The sequence below is a fragment of the Embiotoca jacksoni genome, unplaced genomic scaffold, assembly GCF_022577435.1.
Source record: "Embiotoca jacksoni isolate LCO1_2020_lvr unplaced genomic scaffold, fEmbJac1.0.p SCAF_2, whole genome shotgun sequence".
Lineage (NCBI taxonomy): Eukaryota > Metazoa > Chordata > Actinopteri > Embiotocidae > Embiotoca > Embiotoca jacksoni.
The window spans coordinates 10,220,153-10,241,370 of NW_027185340.1; the positions used below are offsets into that span (position 1 = coordinate 10,220,153).

General features: G+C 49.3%; 1 protein-coding gene across 31 annotated transcripts in view; it reads left to right on the forward strand.

The window, feature by feature from the left end:
• The window catches only part of LOC138201202 (titin-like), a 156,031-nt gene that overhangs the window by 82,424 nt on the left and 52,389 nt on the right, over nt 1-21,218 (forward strand). For all 31 annotated transcript variants that reach the window (XM_069154451.1, XM_069154460.1, XM_069154467.1 and 28 more), the window contains 43 exons: nt 32-228; nt 410-718; nt 807-1,085; nt 1,233-1,532; nt 1,622-1,924; nt 2,018-2,214; nt 2,294-2,477; nt 2,582-2,884; nt 3,621-3,920; nt 4,315-4,433; nt 4,545-4,722; nt 4,847-5,131; nt 5,341-5,634; nt 5,729-6,028; nt 6,108-6,289; nt 6,773-6,902; nt 7,019-7,209; nt 7,559-7,988; nt 8,173-8,478; nt 8,848-9,029; nt 9,279-9,408; nt 9,552-9,703; nt 9,781-9,928; nt 10,265-10,430; nt 10,708-10,859; nt 10,964-11,260; nt 11,470-11,769; nt 11,930-12,244; nt 12,331-12,479; nt 12,598-12,748; nt 12,847-13,128; nt 13,214-13,516; nt 13,610-13,912; nt 14,049-14,330; nt 14,420-14,607; nt 14,696-14,807; nt 15,200-15,502; nt 15,758-16,066; nt 16,512-16,793; nt 16,886-17,185; nt 17,393-17,686; nt 17,796-20,765; nt 20,857-21,177. In XM_069154451.1, coding sequence (XP_069010552.1) covers nt 32-228; nt 410-718; nt 807-1,085; nt 1,233-1,532; nt 1,622-1,924; nt 2,018-2,214; nt 2,294-2,477; nt 2,582-2,884; nt 3,621-3,920; nt 4,315-4,433; nt 4,545-4,722; nt 4,847-5,131; nt 5,341-5,634; nt 5,729-6,028; nt 6,108-6,289; nt 6,773-6,902; nt 7,019-7,209; nt 7,559-7,988; nt 8,173-8,478; nt 8,848-9,029; nt 9,279-9,408; nt 9,552-9,703; nt 9,781-9,928; nt 10,265-10,430; nt 10,708-10,859; nt 10,964-11,260; nt 11,470-11,769; nt 11,930-12,244; nt 12,331-12,479; nt 12,598-12,748; nt 12,847-13,128; nt 13,214-13,516; nt 13,610-13,912; nt 14,049-14,330; nt 14,420-14,607; nt 14,696-14,807; nt 15,200-15,502; nt 15,758-16,066; nt 16,512-16,793; nt 16,886-17,185; nt 17,393-17,686; nt 17,796-20,765; nt 20,857-21,177 — 13,178 coding nt within the window. The remainder of the gene's footprint in view (nt 1-31; nt 229-409; nt 719-806; nt 1,086-1,232; nt 1,533-1,621; nt 1,925-2,017; nt 2,215-2,293; nt 2,478-2,581; nt 2,885-3,620; nt 3,921-4,314; nt 4,434-4,544; nt 4,723-4,846; nt 5,132-5,340; nt 5,635-5,728; nt 6,029-6,107; nt 6,290-6,772; nt 6,903-7,018; nt 7,210-7,558; nt 7,989-8,172; nt 8,479-8,847; nt 9,030-9,278; nt 9,409-9,551; nt 9,704-9,780; nt 9,929-10,264; nt 10,431-10,707; nt 10,860-10,963; nt 11,261-11,469; nt 11,770-11,929; nt 12,245-12,330; nt 12,480-12,597; nt 12,749-12,846; nt 13,129-13,213; nt 13,517-13,609; nt 13,913-14,048; nt 14,331-14,419; nt 14,608-14,695; nt 14,808-15,199; nt 15,503-15,757; nt 16,067-16,511; nt 16,794-16,885; nt 17,186-17,392; nt 17,687-17,795; nt 20,766-20,856; nt 21,178-21,218) is intronic.

Consider the following 21,218-nt stretch of genomic DNA (forward strand, 5'->3'; position numbering starts at 1 on the left):
GATTGAGCAACACAAACATTTTCCTCCGCAGGTACGTGATTGAGAAGAAAGAAAAGATGGGAACTCGCTGGCTGAAGTGCTGCAAGACTCCAGACAAACAGACGCAGTTCAAGGTGACGGACGTTGATGAAGGTTCTGAGGTGCAGTTCCAGGTCAGAGCTGAAAATGAGGCCGGAGTTGGAGACCCGAGTGAACCGACTGTGATCCTCACCATCGAGGATGCAACCAGTAAGAGAGCATCAAGTTTGCACTGCGAGCGCAGATGTGGGAATTTAACAGTTTTCAGGTGTTTTTCCACCTGATGGGGACGTCCTTCACTCACACGTTTCAATCGAACTTAATAAATAAAACAAAAAAATAGTTTTTGTTTGGGTAAATAAATAGCGTCATTTATCTCGTCTCTGTGCAGGCGTTCCATCTCCTCCTCTGGAAGTGGCCATCCCCGACGCCAGCAGGGAACACATCAACGTTACGTGGAAGCCTCCGGCCAAGGACGGCGGCTGCCCGATCACCGGCTACCACGTGGAAGTGGCCGAGGCCCGGACGGAGCTGAAGTGGCTCAGGGTGAACAACCGGCCCATCAAGGAGCTGAACTTCAAGATAGACGATGGAATCAAACCGGAGAAGAAGTACGTCATCAGAGTTCGCGCCATCAACTGCATCGGCGTCAGCGATCCCTCCGAGATCTCCGACAAAGTCTTCACCAAGGATCCCGACTGTAAGCATGGACAGAGTTAAGATTTAGGAATATAAACCACAACACTCAGAATCCACCTTGAATAATTATCCTGCCCTTTGGTATCAAGGTGCTCCAACCATGGATCTGGAGGCGCAGGATGTGGTCGTGGTTGAGGGCGAGAAGCTGCACCTGAACATCCCCTACAGGGCGATACCGACCCCCAAAATGGTTTGGCAGAGGGACACAGTGGAGTGCAAAGCCGGCGACCGCCTCTCCATGACAGTGGAGATGAACAGCGCTCACCTGGAGCTGCTCAAGTGCACTCGTGCCGATGCCGCCACCTACGCCATCACTCTGGAGAACAGCTTGGGAACTGCCACTGGGACCATCAACGTCAAAGTCATTGGTAGGAGGACTCGTAGATCAGTGATTTAGTTTCACACCATCAAGTCTTTGGTTTTGGTTGCCTGCATGCAGCTCTGCTGTTGGTACAATCTTCAACAAAGAGGAGTCGCCTTCTGACTTATTTTTGTTTCCTCTCTGAACCTCGCAGGACTCCCCGGTCAATGCAAAGACATCACCTCCAGCGATGTCACCAAAAACTCCTGCCAGATCACCTGGGAAGCCCCGGAGGATGACGGCGGCACGCCGATCGTTAGCTACACCCTGCAGCGCCGCGAGGCCTCCAAGAAGACCTACATGCCCGTGATGTCCGGGGAGAATGTCCTGACCTGCACTGTCAAAGACCTCTACGTCAACTGCGAGTACTACTTCAGGGTCAAGGCTGTCAACAAGGTCGGAGCGGGGGAACACCTGGACCTACGCAACCCGGTCCTCACCGAGGAAGTCAAACGTAAGTTCTGTTTTCAGCTCCAGAACATCAGACAATCAGAAGTTTTCAGATCAACTAACAACTGTCTGTTGTTAATATTGATTTCACAGAGAAACCAGACCCACCCATCCAGGTGGAAGCTCACGACCCCACATCCAATTCCATCACCGTCACCTGGAAGGCTCCGGACTGCGACGGCGGCTGCCCCATCCAAGGCTACATCGTGGAAGTGATCGAGAAGGACGGTGACCGCTTCGAGAGGGTCACGCCGAGCCTCGTCCCCGGTCTCTCCTACGTGGTGACGGGCCTGAAGGAGGACATGGAGTATCAGTTCAGGGTCCGAGCCGAGAACGCTGCCGGAGTCAGTGAGCCGTCTCGCAGCTCACAACCCATGAAGGCTGCAGACCCCGTTGGTGAGTGAAACGACAGATGATTTTAAAAGTGATTACTGTCCAAGCAAAATTAGATTAAAGCTTAAATTTCCAAACTGTTTTCTGCACTTCCAGATAAACCGAAGGTGAACCTGCATGCCCGTGTGCAGTCCGGTTTGTGCATTAAGAAGGGTGAGGAGATCCGTATCGACGCCTACATTTCCGGGTCGCCGTACCCCAAAGTTACCTGGCTGAGGAACGAGGAGGATGTCACCAAAGAGCCGATCAAGAAGGGCGTGCCTGTGGTCAAGAAGAAGAAGAGCAAGACCTCGGTTTGTGTCCTATCAGTTACATCTGGAAGTCCTGAATGTGTTCCTACATGTTCCTAAACTCTGACTTTGTGTCCTGTAGGTCCCAGAACCCGAGGAGGAGTTCCTGACTCCACTGCGTCAGCGTCTTGGTATGGACCAGACCCAGAAGGGCCAGACCGTGCTGATGATCCGTGAGGCCGTCAGACCCGACCATGGAAACTACACCATCAAGGTGGAGAACACTCACGGCGTCGCCACCGCCTCCTGCATTGTCAACGTGCTGGGTGAGAAACGAGTTCATCTATTTTAGTTTACTGATACTCCAAGCTGCTGGTCACATGATTATACTCGTATATACTGTTGTAATCCTGACTCCTTCGTCCCGCAGACAAACCCGGCTGTCCGATCAACTTCACCTTCGACGATATCAGGAACACCTCGGCCGTCTGTAACTGGGAGCCCCCGGAGGACGACGGCGGTAGTGAGATCCTGAACTACATCCTGGAGAAGAAGGACAACAAGAACGACGAGATCGGCTGGATCACCATCACATCCACCCTGAAGGGCGCCAGCTTCCCCGTCACTAAGCTCATCGAAGGCAAGGAGTACATCTTCAGAGTCACGGCCGAGAACAAGTACGGCGTCAGCCTCCCGTGCATCTCTGAGCCGCTCGTCGCCAAGAACCAGTTCAGTAAGTAACCACGGAAAAACAACGAAGGACACATGCAGTGTCACAGATAATAATATATAATATGACGAACACATCCGAATAAATCTGACCCTTTTCTTTGGATAGATTCCCTCATTCAGAGGTTTTAATACAATTTAATAGAGAAATGTACCAATCCATATTAAAGATTTAATTTCAAATGTCACATAATATGTAATCCATCGGTAAATAATGTTAATTAACTGTTTCTTTTAATTACCAAATATTTTACCAATGTATTAAATATATTATACTTGCAGTAATGTATACATTTTACATGTGTTCACTTAACATTTTTATGCACTAAAAGTTACATGTATCCTCTAAAATATGAATACATTTAAATATATTTGTAAATTCTGTTAACAATTTTTTTTAATTAAATATCACATTTAATTAAAGAAAACTATTTGTAATGCTACATAATAGCTCTATTGTTACTTAAATTTGTTTTTTTAAATGAACACTAAATAATTTAAAGTTGTTTTTTTTTAAATCCTTTTAATTAATAACATTTCTATGGAAGAAACATCCAAATAAATATGTATGATAATATGTTTATTAATGAATTATAAGTGAATTATTTTTTACATTATTTTTGTGGAACCAGCCACAGAAACATTTTAAAAACTGTGAAGGATCTTTTTCAACACTTTGACTCCACCCGGTGGTCGTATTGTGAATGACACCAATCAATAAATGCTGTTTCCCCCCTCAGATCCACCAGATGCTCCCAACACGCCCAGAGTCCACGAGGTGACGGCGAGCACCGCCCACATCTCCTGGCACGAGCCGAAGGACAACGGCAGCCCGATCCTGGGCTACTGGATCGAGAGGAAGGAGGTGAATAGCAAACACTGGACCCGAGTCAACCGAGTCCTCCTCAACTCTCTGGCGGTGAAGATCGCCGGTCTGATGGAGGGACTCACCTACATCTTCAGAGTGTGCGCAGAGAACCTGGCCGGCCCCGGGCCCTTCAGCGAGCCCACCGACCGCACCATCGCCATGGACGCCATCCGTGAGTTTTATTGAAAGGGTTCATGTAGGAGCCTCGAACATACTCATCAAATTCTGCAGGACAGAAGTCATGAAATCCAAAGTAACTCCGTACCGGGTTTTAATGACATTTCAGTACATTTAAAACAAACTGAATGTTTCCACTAAGTACCATCAGGTCTCATCATCTCAGATCATGTAAAATGCTGCGAGGCTGCAGATCGTAGACAAACAACATATTAATACAAAATATTTACATCCCAGCTCAGACATTTATTTTAAAATGATAATAAATAATGAAACCAAACGTCCAAAGATTCATGAAATAGAAACCTGTAAATATTTTTATCATGTACTGCAGACAAACCGTGTCCTGAAGAGAAATGTTAAATCTGCCCTTCACTTCCCCTCCCCAGTGCCTCCTGGCCCCCCCAGTCCGCGGATCGTCGACACTGGGAAGGACTCTGTGATCGTGGCCTGGAAGCCCCCTCTGTACAACGGAGGAGGAGACATCTTGGGATACCATGTTGAGAAGGTACAGACAGTTCATTCTCCTGGACTGCTGATTTAATTCTACCAACATCTGCCGAACCACCAACAGAAATCTTGGTCCTGGATGATGTTGAACTGTTTTTACTGGTCCCAGGTTTTGGTCGGAGAGAAGGACTGGACCCGCAGCACAGAGTTCAGGTGCAAAGAGCTGATGTACACCGTTACCGGCCTCACCGAGGGCGCAGATTACTACATCCGGGTCGTCGCCGTCAACGACGCCGGTCCTGGAGCTCCCGGCGTGACTGAACCCGTCACCGTCACAGAGCCTCAAGGTACCGACAGTTTTATGAGGACTGATCCGAGGGCGGCGCTTAATCTGTGATTGTTTCTAAGAAAATGTTCAAGGTTGCTGTTACATCTTAAAAATCAATCTTATTACCCCTCTGTGTCGGTCAGAACTTCCTGCTGTGGAATTTAATGACTCCGTGAAGCACGGCATCATGATCAAGGCCGGCGAGTCCCTGAGGCTCCCTGCCGTGGTGACGGGACGACCGCAGCCGGAGGTCAAATGGGCCAAAGACGAGGCTGAGGTCGACAAAGAGAGAGTGGTTTTGGAGACAGAGGGCAAGCACAGCGTGCTGTTCATTAAGAAGGTGGTGAGGGCGGATCACGGAAAGTACCAGATCACCGGCACCAACAGCAGTGGCACCAAAACCGCCGATACCAGAGTGGACATCATGGGTCAGTGTCACAAAAACAAACGCAGCATTAAAATCTCTGACAAGGTCGAGGAGACTCATGCGTTGCTATTCATTTGTGGTGCACTAAGGAAATGCGTTGAGATGTTTTTGTTGAGTTTTAACTTCAGTACATAAGAGAAACATGGAAACTCCAAGCTGACATAAAAAATTTTTACCTGGCTGGCATTTTACTGGTCTGTGTCTCTACAGATGTGCCCGGACCAGTGGTGGACCTGAAGACCATCCTCGTGACCAAGAAGAACATCGTCATCACCTGGTCCGACCCGGTGGACAACGGCGGCAGCGACATCATTGGCTACGAGGTGCTGAGGAAGGACGCCAAGATGAAGCTCTTCCGCCAGCCCGTCGAGATGGCGTCCTGCAAGTGCGACATCCAGGACCTGCTGGCCGGCGAGGAGTACGACTTGAGGGTTATCGCAAGGAACAAGTACGGCAATGGAGTTCCCACAGACCTGGGACCCATCCTGGCTGAGGATGCCAAAGGTAAACCCACTGAAAGATGAAATTAGCTCACATTTATTCTGTACCTGAAGAGAAACAGCTGCCCAGTCATGGCTAAACTCACACAATGTTCCAGGTACTCCATCCGCCCCCGAGAAACTGCACTACACCGACAGAAGCAAGACCTCCATCACTCTGGCCTGGCAGCCGCCTCGCACCGACGGCGGCAGCCCCATTCAAGGCTACTATGTGGAGAAGATGAGGTCCGACAGCAACGAGTTTGACGTGGCCAACCGCAAGGTCTTCACAGAGTGCTGTGGAACCATTGAGAACCTGTCGGAGAACCAGGAGTACCAGTTCCGCGTCAAAGCCGTGAACGAGGTCGGGGATGGAGAACCGTCCAAGCCGATCACTGTCAAGATCCAGGACGATGAAAGTACGTGAAAACCTTTTACGTTAAAATTATACTTTTGTGTGAAAGTGTGAAGGACTGACACCTGTTTTTTTGTGCGCAGTTGCTCCGGTCATTACGATCTTGAAGTTCTTCAAGCGCAACGCCATCATCGTGAAGAAAGGTGCAGCCGTCGACATCCCGGCCGAGGTGAGAGGACTTCCTCTGCCGACGCTGCAGTGGATGAAGGACGACGTGGTGATCGACAAGCCCGACGAGGAGAAGATGACGATGGAGACCGAGGAGGTGAGAAACGGATCGGAATCCACAAATCAAAGCCGCTCCACATCCTTCACGGCGTTCCCACAGATCATCAATCCGCTGATGGTACTCGTATTTACATTTCTTCTCTCCACTGAGTCTCTCCATCCTCTTGTTCCCATTTTCCTTCTATTTTACCTCTATGTTTTCATGGTATTGATCACTGACACTGTAGAGGTTGGTTGATTAACGGACTACATTTTGAGATTCGTCATTTTTGGACATCCATCATTTTTCTTGGATACTTCTTTTAAAGGAGTTTTGGTCATGGACTGAGGCAGCGAAACCTTAAAAAGAATAAGGCCTCTACTGAGCACATTCCTGCTCACCAGAGGATGAACCCTTCATTTACTGACGGCCTTTCATCAAGTGCCCGCTACAGAACAAATGTGATCTGTGATTCTCAGACTGAAGTCCTCCAGTTTGGTTCGACGAGCAGATGACAAGCTAAATTGTTTTTATCTTCAGGTGAACCGGACAACGATGAAGACAAAGATTGCCATCCCAGAAACCATCAGGCAGGACAAAGGCAACTACAAGCTGGTGGCTGAAAACTGCTACGGCAAATCTCAGCATGTGATCTGGGTCGAAATCCTCGGTAAGCTCCAGAGTCCCCCGTCTGGTTTACTGTTGATGTGTCACAGAGCTGTTGTTCAAAAATTGTTTTCATGTCCACACGTTGAGCGTTACGTTGACCCAACCTTGCGTCTTCAGACCGTCCTCTTCCTCCAAGGAACATAGTGGTCTCGGATATCAAGGGGGACTCGTGCTACCTGACCTGGGACGCCCCAGAGGACAACGGAGGCAGCGAGCTCACCAACTACATCGTGGAGCGCAGAGACGCCAGCAAGAAGAAGTCCGACTTTGACGTTCTGACCATCAACCTCATCGACAGGAGATACGGGGTCAGTAGAGTCTGGAACCGAAACCGGGACAGAAAGTCAAATAAAGCCTGTTATAAATTAAGCATGGAGGTTTTTCACCATTTAAAATGATTTCTTCAATTTAACCCAACAGAAACTTTATTTGTCCAAATATTCGGAATAATTTACCAAAAATTTCTTTGGAAGTAAAGATGCATGACGTTGTCAATAATGAAACAAGATTAAATATATATTAATGTGGATTTAAATGGGACCACATTAAAAGCTTAAAACAATTTTCTCAATATGAGAATCCCAGAACAGTGAAGTATATCTGAACAGAGTTTGATGCTGTCGTTAATGCTTTGCTGTCCCGGTTCTGCTCCGTCAGGTCTACAAACTGGACCTGAACGGTTCCTACCAGTTCAGGATCAAAGCTGAAAACAAGTACGGCATCAGCGACGGCTGCGACTCGGAGAAAGTGCAGCTGAGGGATCCGTTCGGCCTCCCCGGACCTCCACGCAACCCCAAAATCATCGCAGCCACGGGGACCACCATGACGCTGACCTGGGACCCGCCTCTGGAAAATGGCGGCTCCACCATCCAGGGCTACTGGTTGGAGAAGAGGGAGCGCGGTGCTGTGTACTGGGGTCGCGTCAACCGGTCTCCGGTCACCAAACCAGCCGTGAAGGGTCTACAGTACACCGTGCTGAGGCTCATCGAGGGCGCTGAGTACCAGTTCAGGATCGCTGCCTGCAATGCCGCAGGAGTCGGACCGCCCAGCGAGGCCAGCGAGTGCCGCTTCGCCATGGACCCATGCAGTGAGTGACCGTTTTTTTATGGTGTGACACTATTTTAAACTCAGACCTGATTTTCTGTCGAGCTGTCTCCCTGAAATTTAAATGGTTTTATTCAGTCTCATCACACCACAGCTGGTCATAAGATGCACTGACAGAGCGAGAGCTCGTTATCTGACAGGATAAAGACTAAGTTCTCCTTTCGTAGAAACGGCGAGCCCACCTGGAACCCCCGAGGTTAAAGACAAGACCAAGAGCAGCATCACGCTCACGTGGAGCCCCCCGGAGAAAGATGGAGGCAGCCCCATTAAGGGTTATATCGTGGAGGTCCACGAGGAGGGTTCTCCTGACTGGAGGGTGGTGAACCCCGCAGACAAGCTCCACCCAACCACTGAAATCACCGTCCCTGACCTGAAGGAGGGCAAGAAGTGCAAGTTCAGGATTTACGCTGTGAACGCCGCCGGAAACTCTGAACCCGCCAAGACGTCGGATATCCTGGTTCAGGACATCCTGCGTAAGAGACGTGTAGTGATGTCCTTCCTTCAGATAATTCTTCTGACAGCTGATAGAGATCTCTTAGTTAAAACTGTTGTTGCAGGTTTAAAATCAATGATGGCGTCCCATAAGGATCAATATCTCTGGTAGTTACTGTGGACATAAATATTTAGTTTCTGATTAGAAATTTGCAGCAGCCATTTCTACACTGATGAGGTCATTTTGCACAGTGGCAGAAATTTAAGGTGATTTCAAAGCAGATTTTATATCCAAATTGACTGGAAAAAAGACTGCAGTTTGATCTGAACTATAGTTTGCAGATATACAAACGTATTTTTAAAAAAAACAGAAGCTTCACAAACCCTTATTATCTACGATTGTTTTCCAGTCGAGCCGACTCTGAGTCTGGATGTGAGCGCTCACGACCTGCTGAACTGCAGAGCGGGAACCACTTTGAGAATCCCCGTCACCATCACCGGACGACCCGTTCCCAAAGTCACCTGGAACTTCGACGGAACCGCCGAGACCGAGAAGAAGAACGAAGTGCACACGCTGCCCGTTGACTCCGAGGTCTGACTTCATCCGGGACAGATTAGTTTGTGTTAAGGCTATGAACAACAACAACTTCTGTCAGAACAACATCATAATTATCATTTAAAAAAATGTCCAAAAACATCTATCTAAATCATCTTTAAAACCATTGAAGTGATAAAGTTAATTCAGCCTTAATAATGCTACAAGATCAGATTAAATTATAAATAAATCAGTTTCTGGTTCAGTTTGTCGAATTAGTGTAACATGCTGCTGTTTTCGTCTTAGATACACTCGACTGACACAACGTCGGTGGTCTCGATCCTGGAGAGCAAACTGAGCCACAGTGGACGATTCATCCTTAACGCAGAGAATCCTGCCGGACACAGAGTCCTCAAAGTCAGAGTCAACGTGCTCGGTACGTGGACGGTTAACCATCCAAAGAGAGTGTGTGTGGTGAAGAGCAGGCTGGCACAGCTGGAGTAACAATTAAAAAACAGGACTTGATTGAGATCCAGTCAGTCTACTGGTTTTTAAGTTATGTTTTTTGTGGATCCGCAGACCTTCCCGGACCGCCGAGAGACTTGAAGGTGAGCGACGTAACGAGGGGAACCTGCAGACTCACCTGGAAACCTCCCGAGAGTGACGGTGGAGAGAGGGTGAAGAGCTACTTCATTGAGAAGAAGACAGTGGAGGGCAAAGCCTGGACCAAAGTACGACCCTTGACACGCTGTGACAGAACGCTTACCGAAACATACCGTGCCATCTAACCCTGATCTCCTTCCCTCAGGTAAACCCGGCCTGTGCTGCTCAGTCTCTGGTGGTTCTAGACCTGATTGGCGGTGAGGAGTATCTGTTCCGCATCCGGGCTGAGAACCGCTTTGGGTTCGGTCCGTTGGTCGAGACCCCCGAGGGAGCCAAAGCCAAAGATCCCATCCGTATGTTTACTTTCTCTTTCATCATGTCCTCCACTGTTTCCTGCTGGTTTTACCTGCAGATTAATAAACTGTGCTGTTTCAGGTCTGTTTCCTGTTTTTACTTCACAGTGCTCCAGTATGCAGATGATGCTGTCATGTACACATCAAAACCTCATTTATAACAAATTCAAGAGGCTTTTTAAATCTGATCTCAACATTAGTACGAGACAGAAACTTCAGAGGACATCTGAACAAATATCTGCACTTTATAATAAAAGAAGTTGGTTTTATGGATTGACAGACTGAAGACTTTTTTCTCAGAGTTCGTGATCTTACACTGATCTGTTGTGTCGGTAGATCCTCCCGATCCTCCAACGAGGCTGAAGATCCAGAGTGTGAAGAAGGGCACGGTGACTTTGACCTGGAAGGCTCCGAGGAATGACGGTGGCGCCCCCGTCACCCACTACAGCGTTGATCTGCTCTGCTGGGAAGCCAGCAGCAGCCAGAAGGAGTCCTGGAGGAGGTACAGCTTCATTCGTGGTTCCACGTCTGGTTCTCAACATGGGAACCAGACGAATCCAGAGAAGACTGGGTCAGATCTGTTTATGGTCTAAACATCTACACAGAGCTGCAGATATTCCCAACTTAATCTGTTTTCTGACCACAAAACATGAATCAGTTCATGTAATCTGAAAGTCCGACTCACCGTTCACTTCTCAAACAGTTTGAGTCCTGATTTCCGTTTGTGTTGGTGGTTTGTTTTTTACCTACGGTTGAACTGTCTGTGCTGCGTCCGGCAGGTGTAACAGGAGAGATGTAGACATCACCACCTTCAAGGTGGAGGACCTGAACGAGGGAGACGAGTACGAGTTCAGGGTCGTGGCCTACAACATGGCTGGACCCAGCCGACCTTCAACCACTGCCGGACCCATCCAGATCCAAGACCAGACCTGTAAGTCTCTCTGACCAGTTTCATGAAACACACAGTAAAGTTGCATCATGGGAAATGTAGGATTCAGTAATACTCACTTTTCCTCATCATCGTTTGGCCTGCAGGTGCTCCGTCCATCGAGCTGAAGGAGTTCATGGAGGTTGAGCAAGGCTCCGACATCAGCATAGTGGCCAAGCTGTGCGGCTGTCCGTTCCCCACGCTCACCTGGTACAAGGCCCCGCCCCACAAGCCAGACGCCAAGGTGGAAGTTCAGTACGACGAGCACATCAACAAGATGGTGTCCGACGACAGCTGCACGCTGCTCATCCAGCAGGGCAAGCGTCACGACACCGGCCTGTACACGCTGGTGGCCTCCAACAGCCTCGGCAAGGCCTCCAAGGAGATGAGGCTCAACGTGCTCGGTACGAACAAACCGAACTGAACACAGTTCAGGTTTCAGAGAATAAAGCAGGAATATACTCCGGTTTATCCCTAAGCCTCAGTTTATTGATGAAATTTACAGAATCTGTTGTCTTAAAATAAAGTTTCATCTTTCATTTTATACTTAATTTTTTAAATAAAGAACCACACAGAGTCCTGATTTTCTAACTTTGTTCTTCGGTCCTCGCAGGCCTTCCCGGTCCTCCCTCCACTCCCATTAAGTTTGAGGAGATCGGAGCAGAGAAGATTACGCTCTCCTGGCTGCCGCCAATGGATGATGGCGGCTCCAAACTCACAAACTACGTCATTTGGAAGCGGGTGGCCAACAGGAAGACCTGGGTGCCCGTCACCAATGAGCCCAAAGACCGCATCTGGACAGTGGAGAACCTGATGAAGGGACACGAGTACGTGTTCCGCATCATGGCGCAGAACAAGTATGGAGTCGGAGAACCTCTGGACAGCGCGCCCGAGGTCGCTCGGGACATCTGCAGTGAGTTCAGCAGATTCTCATCGCAAAACAAAATCAGTTTAACAAAAGCCGTGAAGGAGGAGAGACGAGATCCAGACAGGAAATAACTGATGCTTCAGGTCCATCAGGTCTATCGTTTTAATCCTCTAACCATCGCCACTTCCTTCCTGTGCCCCCGCAGCCGCCCCCGGTCAGTGTGAGAAGCCGACGGTCACCGGCATCACCATGGACTCCGTGACTGTGAAGTGGGAGGAGCCCGAGGATGACGGCGGCACTCCGATCACTGGCTACTGGCTGGAACGCAAAGAGACAACAGGAAAACGCTGGACCCGTGTCACCCGTGACCCGATCCGGCCCATGGGCCTGCCCGAGACATTCGTGGTGAGCGGACTCATTGAGGGATCCCAGTACATGTTCAGAGTCTCCGCTATCAACGCCGCGGGCCCCGGACTCGCCAGTCCACCTACAGACCCCATCTTTGCCAGAGACCCCATCTGTAAGAGTCACACTCTAAAATAGCACCAGTTTCTGTTTTCAATACTCAGAGCAGGACGTTAACCACCTGTCTAACTCCTTCTGTAGCCCCGCCCTCTCCTCCGACCCCGAAGGTATCTGATTGGACGAAGTCCACAGTGGACCTGGGGTGGATACCTCCTCTGAAGGATGGAGGCTCCAGGATCCTCGGCTACTGGGTTGAGTACAAGGAGGAGGGCACCGAGGCCTGGGTCAAGGTGAGAGAAAACTAATCACCTGACGAGACCTTTAAAAAAAAAAATTCTGATAAAATGAACTGATTGTTTTAAAGATGGAAATGTGCGATCTTAGAAGTTCCGTGTTTGTTTTTTTCAGGCCAAGGATACAGAAATCCGAGGCACCCGGTTCGTGATCACTGGTCTGAAGACCGGTGGTCAGTACAGGTTCAGGGTGATCGCCTTCAACACTGCCGGTAATGGCGAGCCAGGCGAAGTCCCCGAGGTCCTGGAGGTCAATGACAGAACCAGTAAGTTGGTCTGAAAGCCTCCAACAGTTACATGAGGGACATGTTCATCGAGTCCTTTCGAAGCGAGCAGACTCTGACGTCGGGTTTCTTCCTTCCAGTTGCTCCTGGGGTCGATCTGGACGCCTCGGTGAAGGAGAGGATGGTGGTCCACGCTGGCGGCGTTATCCGCATCATCGCCTATGTGTCCGGCCAGCCACCCCCTGAGGTCGCCTGGAGCCGGGACGGTGCCGCGCTGCCCCCAGAGGCCAAAGTGGAGACGACGGCCATCAGCTCGTCTCTCGTCATCAAGCCCTGCGCCAGGAAACACCTTGGCGTCTACTCACTGACGGCCAAGAACACCGGAGGAGAGAAGAAGAAGGACATCACGGTGGAAGTTCTGGGTGAGAAAAACAAAATTGAATTAAAATGAGCACCGCATTAAAAGTATTATTTCATTTTATTAAACTTGGTTGTGTCCTTCCTCAGACGTCCCCGGGCCCGTTGGCATCCCCCTCGTCGCAGAGAACCTGAGCATCGACTCCTGCAAGCTAAACTGGTACTTCCCAGAGAACGATGGCGGCTCTCCCATCAGCAACTTCATCATCGAGAAGCGTGAGGCCGAGCGCAAGGCCTGGACCTCGCTGTCCTTCACCGCCAGCAGACAGAACGCTGTGGCTCACGGCCTCACCCTCGGAAAGTCCTACTTCTTCAGAGTGGCGGCTGAGAACGCCATCGGCATCGGACCTTTCATGGAAACTGCAGCCGAGATCACCATCAAAGAACCAATTAGTGAGTGTAATTAAACAAACGTTTAATGAGGATTTGAAGGGACCAAAGCAGTCTTCAGACATAAAGAACATCTGTGTGTTTGTTTACCTTCAGGTGTCCCGGACCGCCCAGAGGAGCTGGAGGTCACCAAAGTCACCAAGGATTTGATCAGCGTCACCTGGAAGGCACCCAAGTTTGACGGCGGCTCAGAGATCACCATGTACATCCTGGAGGCGCGTATGATCGGCAAGGACAAGTTCACCAGACTGACAAAGGAGAAGCTGATGGAGAGGAAGTACACCTACGATGGCCTGAGGGAGGGCGACAGTTACGAGTTCAGGGTCCTCGCCGCCAATGAGGTTGGACCCAGCAAACCATCCTTCTGCACCAAAGCAATCACCTGCAAGGACGAGCTGGGTGAGCTGTTTATTAATCAGTGGATTGATCAGTAGCCATTAAGTTTCAGTTAATGTCTCTAAACGAAGTAGAAAATCCCAGAGAGTCCTCAGTGTGTTACATCACTTGACTTTATCTCCACTTTCCATTCTCACAGAGCCGCCAACCATCGAACTCGACTTCCGTGATAAGATCATTGTCCGCGTGGGAGAGAGCTGCCTGCTGCAGGGCCGTTACACCGGAAAGCCATCTCCGTCCATCGTGTGGTACCGAGATGACGAGGAGCTGAAGGCCGACAAACACATCATGTTCAAGAACACGCTGACCACTATGTCACTGGGCCTGATAAAGGCGGAGCGCCGGCACAGCGGCAGATACGTGGTGATTGTGGAGAACAGCACCGGGTCCAGGAAGGGAGTCTGCAACATCACGGTTGTCGGTATGTAGTTGAAACTCGTGGAGGGAACCGGGGCTCGGTTGACAGATTTTCTCACCATTCCTTTCCTGCCGTTCTCTTCCTCCCTGCAGACCGTCCGACTCCTCCAGTTGGTCCAGTAGTGTTTGAAGAGGTGCACAGGGAGTACATGGTGATCTCCTGGAAGCCTCCTCTGGACAGCGGCGGCTTCGACGTCTCTAACTATATCGTTGAGAAGAGGGACGTTAACAGAGAAAACTGGACCTCAGTAACGTCCGCCACAACCAAGACCACATGCAAGGTAGGTGGAGCAGACTTGGGTCTGCTTTCTGCAAATCTCCAGGAGTCTAGTGGAAGAGAGGTTGTTTACATGTTGTTTCTTCTCCCAGATCCCCAAGCTGACAGAGGGCAGGGAGTACATCATGAGGATCTGTGCAGAGAACATGTACGGTATCAGCCACCCTCTGGAGTCTGAGGAGATGAGAGCCAAAGATCTCTTCAGTACGTTCTTGTCTCCATATTTAGACATATCCTGTGTGGTTCTTTTTTTTCATGGTCCAGCGCCCCTAAATTCATTACAAATAAACTTTGGATACTGTACAAATCTCCATTAGTAAAATCAATGTTTTTAATAAAATCTTCCAGTCGTTGAACCCTCTTCGTTTGTGAATAATCTGATGATTTATCAAAGAAAATTAATGAAAATTTGCCTTCAAGGTCACAGAATTATTATAGTCTGTTTTCATTAACTGTTGGATGGATCTTTTTGGATAAATTTACTCAAATTAGTACAGATAGAAAAGCTCAAAATTACTGGGCACATAGGAAAGACATCCTTCTGTCGACGTTCTAGAAATCCGACTCATGTTTGGCCCCTGCTTCCCCCCTTGCAGGAGTCCCTGAGGCCCCTGAGATGCCGACAGTCAGGGAGGTGTACGGCACCAACACACTGGTGCTGTGGAACCGACCTCGTGATGGCGGGAAACCCATCACCAACTACATCCTGGAGAAGAAGGAGCCAACAGCCAAGAGGTGGTCTAGAGCCACCAGAGAACCACTGTACCCGGCCACTCAGTTCAGAGTCCAGGACCTGGTGGAGGGCTGCGAGTATGAGTTCAGGGTGATGGCTGAGAATGAGCTGGGAACCGGAGATCCCAGTGTTCCCTCCAAACCCATCCTCGCTAAAGATCCCATCGGTCAGTGTGACACAGACTCATGGAAATATTATCCATATAGATAATATTTTATTCTATTTGCATTTGAGCATTTTGGATTTGCAAAATTTTTCTTGGTTCATAAAGTACAAGTAAGTTTAATATTTAATCGTTTTTTAGTTTACGTGTATTTCAAAAACATCAATTTTTTTTCCACAACCATTAAAACAAGGTTGTCAGACTTCATTTATTGTTCCACATAAAACTGGTTGTAAGTCCTCTCTGTTCTCCTCACAGTGCTCCCCAGCCCACCAGTGACCCCCGAGGCCTACGATAAGACCAAGGACTCTGTCAGCCTGAAGTGGCAGATGCCCCGCCACGACGGGAGGGGCCGTATCTTTGGCTACATCGTCGAGTACCAGAAGCCCGGAGCTGTGGAGTGGGTTCAGGCCAATGAGACCCCGGAGCAGTGCCCCAACCTCCACTATGTGGTGACGGGTCTTACCGACGGACAGGAGTACATCTTCAGGATCTTCACCGTCAATGCTGCGGGCCGATCTGATCCCGCCTACGTCAAACAGACCATCAAAGTCCACGACAGACTCGGTAAAAGGTTCAATTATATTATTAAGCACAAACAGCCTTTTTAAAGTTAGCTAACTTAAAAAAGATTTCCAATAAATACAAATACAATTATTTTTACTGATTGAACACGATGTTATCTAGTTAGCTAGCAGGTCGGGGCTTTATTCACAAAGAAAACTTAAAACTGATACATAATACTGTACAGAATTTATGTATCATAACATTTTACTAGTTTTACATCTAGAAAGCCACAGAGATTTTGTTCGTTAGCAATATTGTTGCTAACATTAACTGCTAGCATAATTAAAGTGACAACAAAACATATTTTCACAATAAATATAAAAAACTGTTTGTCCACGTTAAATAGATTTCACCTCAAACTGCATGACGTTATGTATGTTAACGTAGCTTCAGACTCTCCACACCATCTACTTTACTAAATACCATGAACATTTTCCCTCCACAGAGGAGCCAGAGTTGCTGCTGGATGCCAACATGTCACGTGACCACCTGGCCATGCTGGGCACAGACATCACCCTGAGCGCCATCGTTAAGGGTGTACCGACACCTACCCTCAGCTGGAAGAAGAACGACGGAGATGTTCCTACTCACATCACAGTCGCTGTCACCGCTACCGGCACCAAAGTCTTCATCCCCAAGTGTGTCCGTGCAGACTCTGGCAACTTCACCCTCACTGCGGAGAATGCTGCTGGAAAGAAATCAGCAACTGTCGCCGTGCTTGTGCTGAGTAAGTTAAATCACGACTGACACAAAAGATATTAATCAATAGTCTTCAGAAAAAATGTGGACTTCACTCTAACTCACTTTTGTTTCCACCAGACAAGCCTTCTCCTCCCAGAGACTTCGTGGTCTCCGAGGTGACCAGCGAGTCCGCCTACCTGACCTGGAAAGTTCCCGAGGACAACGGTGGCGCTGTCATCTCCCACTATGTTGTGCAGAAGAAGGACGTGGCTGGCGAGCAGTGGGTGCCCGTCGCTGCAGCCAATAAGAAGCTGAGTCTGATGGCCATGTACCTGATGGAGGGAATCCAGTACCTGTTCAGGGTGGCTGCTGAGAACCAGTTCGGCAGGAGCGACTTTGTTGTGACCAAAACACCGATCAAGGCCATCGATCCTCTCTGTGAGTAAAAATCATGATTCCATTCACTTCTGTAAATGTACTTACTATGTAGTCATAATGAATGTATCTCAAATTTCGGTGTAAACTGTGTCGATAGTTCTATAACATGTCTTGTCAACTGCTCAGTGATTTACACATTTGAAAAAGCCAGAAATTGAAATCCATCAATACTTGGAAATTAATTGTCCTTTCCTGGACATCCTTCAGATCCTCCTGGTCCACCCAAGAACATGCACCATACTGATGCAGACAAGACAGAGGTGTGGTTGGCGTGGGAGTGGCCCGATCGCACCGGTGGAAGTGAAATTACCGGCTTCATCGTGGAGCACCAGGAAGAGGGCCAGACTGACTGGGTCACCTTCAAGACCGTGAGCAACAACCACAGCCACGTCACGGATCTGGTGGAGGGCAAGACTTACCGCTTTAGGGTCAAGGCTCAGAACGCCATTGGTGTGAGCCGTCCTGACACCAGCGTCCCCGTCACCTGCCAGGAGAAGACATGTATGACACCTTATTCTTATTGGGTTGTTTGTCATGGTGAATGCTGCTCATGTTCTTATTTACAGGCCTGAAAACATCCCATAATTGTTGCCGTTTTGTTTCCTTTCAGTGGCGCCTACCATTGACGTTGATGTGAAGCTTATTGAAGGTCTCGTTCTCAAAGCCGGCAGCACAATTGTTCTTCCAGCCAAAATGACAGGCATCCCCATTCCCACCGCCAAATGGATGACCGACGGCAAGGAGATCACATCTGAGGGCCGCAACTCCATCGAGTCGGCTGGATCCTCGACCATCCTCACTATCCCTGAGTGCCAGAGAGGAGACACAGGAGAGTACATCCTCACCGTGTCCAACCCGACAGGCAGCAAGACCGTTGCTCTTCACGTTACCGTGCTGGACATTCCAGGACCACCCATTGGACCCATCAATATCTTGGAGGTCACCCCTGATTACATGATGATCCAATGGAGGGCGCCCAAAGACGACGGTGGCACGCCCATCAACAACTATGTGGTAGAGAAGAAAGATGTGAAGAAGCCATGGGAGCCCTGGTCTGTTGTGAGCTCCAGCGGCACCAGCACCAAGGCCAAAGTGTCCAGGCTGGAGAAGGGCCGTGAGTACATCGTCCGTGTCCGTGCAGAAAACAAGATCGGCATTGGTGCTGGGCTTGAGAGTCCTCCCACTATTGCCAAACACATGTTCAACCCTCCTGGACCACCAGGCCCCCCAGAGTGTTCTGACATCACAGAGAATGCTGTGACACTGGAATGGGCTCTTCCCGAGTACGATGGAGGAAGCCCCATCAGCGGCTACGTGATTGAACGCAGAGAAATGACAGGAAAGTGGATCCGTGTCAACAAAACTCCCGTTCTGGACCTCAGATACCGTGTCTCTGGCCTGTTTGAAGGCAACAGCTATGAGTTCAGAGTGTTTGCTGAAAACATTGCTGGTATCAGTGAGCCTTCTGCCACCTCCGATCCCGTCAAGGCCACTCGTGCTCTTACCAAACCTGGACCCCCTGGAAATCTTAAACTCAGGGACTGGAGTAAGTCCTATGCTGACATCTGCTGGACCAAGCCAACAAGAGACGGAGGCAGTCCCATTCTGGGATATGTGGTTGAGGCTCAGAAGTCAGGAAGTGCTCAGTGGGACAGAATCAACAAGGACCTCATCAAGATGTGTGCCTACAGAGTGCCAGGCCTCATTGAAGGAATGGAGTACCGACTACGCATCAGAGCCACCAACAAAGTTGGAGACAGTGAACCCAAGGAGCTCTCTGAGACCATCTTGGCAAAGGACATCCTGGTGCCCCCTGAAGTGGTTGTTGATGCGTCCTGCCGCGATTCTCTGACAGTCAGGGCAGGTCAGATCATCAGTTTGATTACAAGAGTAAAGGGCAGACCAGATCCAGAGATCACATGGACCAAGGATGCCAGAGCATTGCCCCGGGATAAGCGCACAGAGATGAACAACAACTACCCTATGTGTGAGCTGGTCATTAATGAGTCAGTCAGGTCTGACTATGGTAAATATTCCATTGTTGCCAAGAACAGCAGTGGACAGGCACAGGCTACAATTATTGTCAATGTCCTGGACACGCCAGGAGCTTGCCAGAATGTGAAAGTGGCCTACGTCACCAAAAACTCCTGCATGGTGTCCTGGGAGAACCCCGAGGACAATGGTGGCACCGAGATCAATCAGTACATTATTGAGTGTCGTCAGCCCAGCCAGAGAAAATGGACAGTCGTCTCCAGTGACTGCACGAAGCGCCTGATGAAGGTTACTCTTACTGAAGGTTGTGAGTACTTCTTCCGTGTCAGCGCAGAGAACAAGATTGGCGCTGGTCCATCCATTGAGACCAAGACACCTGTGCTGGCAGTTGATCCCATTGAGAAACCTGGTGAACCCATTGACTTCCAAATTTCTGAAATTGGCAAGACCTTCTGCTTCCTCAAGTGGAAGAAACCTGACTACGATGGTGGTAGCCGTAATCTGTCTTATCATGTTGAGAAGAAACCAAAGGACGCCGAGGAGTGGGAGAGGATTCACAAGGGCGCCATCAAAGAGACTTACTTCATGGCTGACAGGTGCATCGAGAACCAGATCTATCAGTTCAGAGTTCAGACTAAGAACGAGGGAGGTGAGAGCAACTGGGTGACTACAGCTGAAGTCCTGGTGAAGGAACAACTTGTGGAGCCTGAGATCAAGATTAAACTGGATGGAATCCTTGTAGTGAAGGCAGGAGACTCCATTCCTATCGAGGCAATAGTGAAGGGCAAACCTCATCCTGATGTCAAATGGACCAAGGATGAGAGCACAGAGGAGATTAGGAAGGGCCCCAGGCTTCAGATTGAAACCGGTGCAGATTTCTCAAAGCTGCTGTTTACTGGTGCCAGGCGCACCGACAGCGGTAAATACGTTGTCACGGCCTCCAACAGTGCAGGAACCTGCTCTGCTCATGGTAAGGTCAACGTCCTGGATAGACCCGGCCCCATTAGGGATCTCAAGGTGTCTGGTATGACCATCGACAGGTGCCATCTGGCCTGGGAAGTCCCGGAGGATGATGGTGGTTGTGAAATCTACAACTACATTATTGAGAAATGTGATACCAAGAGAGGAGTCTGGTCCGTCCACTCCAATGCGGTCATCACCAACAAAGCTAAGGTCACCCGTCTTATTGAGGGTAACGAGTATATCTTCAGAGTCCGAGCTGAGAATAAGATGGGTCCTGGACCCGCAGTGCAGAGCGAGGCCATTCTTGCTGGCACCCAGTTCAGTGTGCCCGACGCTCCCGAAACACCAGAGGTCACCAAAATCGGCAAGGAGGAGATGACTGTGCATTGGTCAGAGCCAGAGAAAGATGGCGGAAAGCCCATCATAGGATATCTGTTGGAGAAGAGAGAGGAGCATGCCGTCCGGTGGTCTCCGGTCAACAGGGATCCAGTTCCTGCAACTCGCTTCACAGTTACTGGACTGCTGCCCCTCCATGATTACCAGTACAGAGTGAAGGCTGTGAATGAAATTGGCATCGGCAGCCCAAGCAAGGCTTCACGGGCCATCACTGCCAAGGATGTCGTCGGTATGTAACAAACAATAATGTTTTCAAGTGTTTAAGATTGTTAATACTGACAAGATATGTGGCTTCACACACCCTTTATGTCTTCTTACAGAACCTCCTGCACCTCCTACTAACATGAAGGTCTTGGACAGCACAAAATCCACAGTCAGCCTGGGCTGGACCAAGCCCGTGTCGGATGGTGGAGTGCCCCTCATTGGCTATGTTGTGGAGATGAGGGCGCAGGGCCACACCAAGAAAGGAGATGACAGCTGGAAGAGGTGCAACGTGGCAGCGCAGCTGGTCGTGTGCGAGTTCACTGTCACAAGTCTGGATGAGAAACTTGTGTATGAATTCAGAGTGTCGGCTCAGAACCAAGTGGGCATGAGCCTGCCCTGCGACCTGGGGGCACCAGTGATTCCCAAGGAGATTCTAGGTGAGGACTTCATTATATTTGAGTTGTCTTTAAGGTAACCA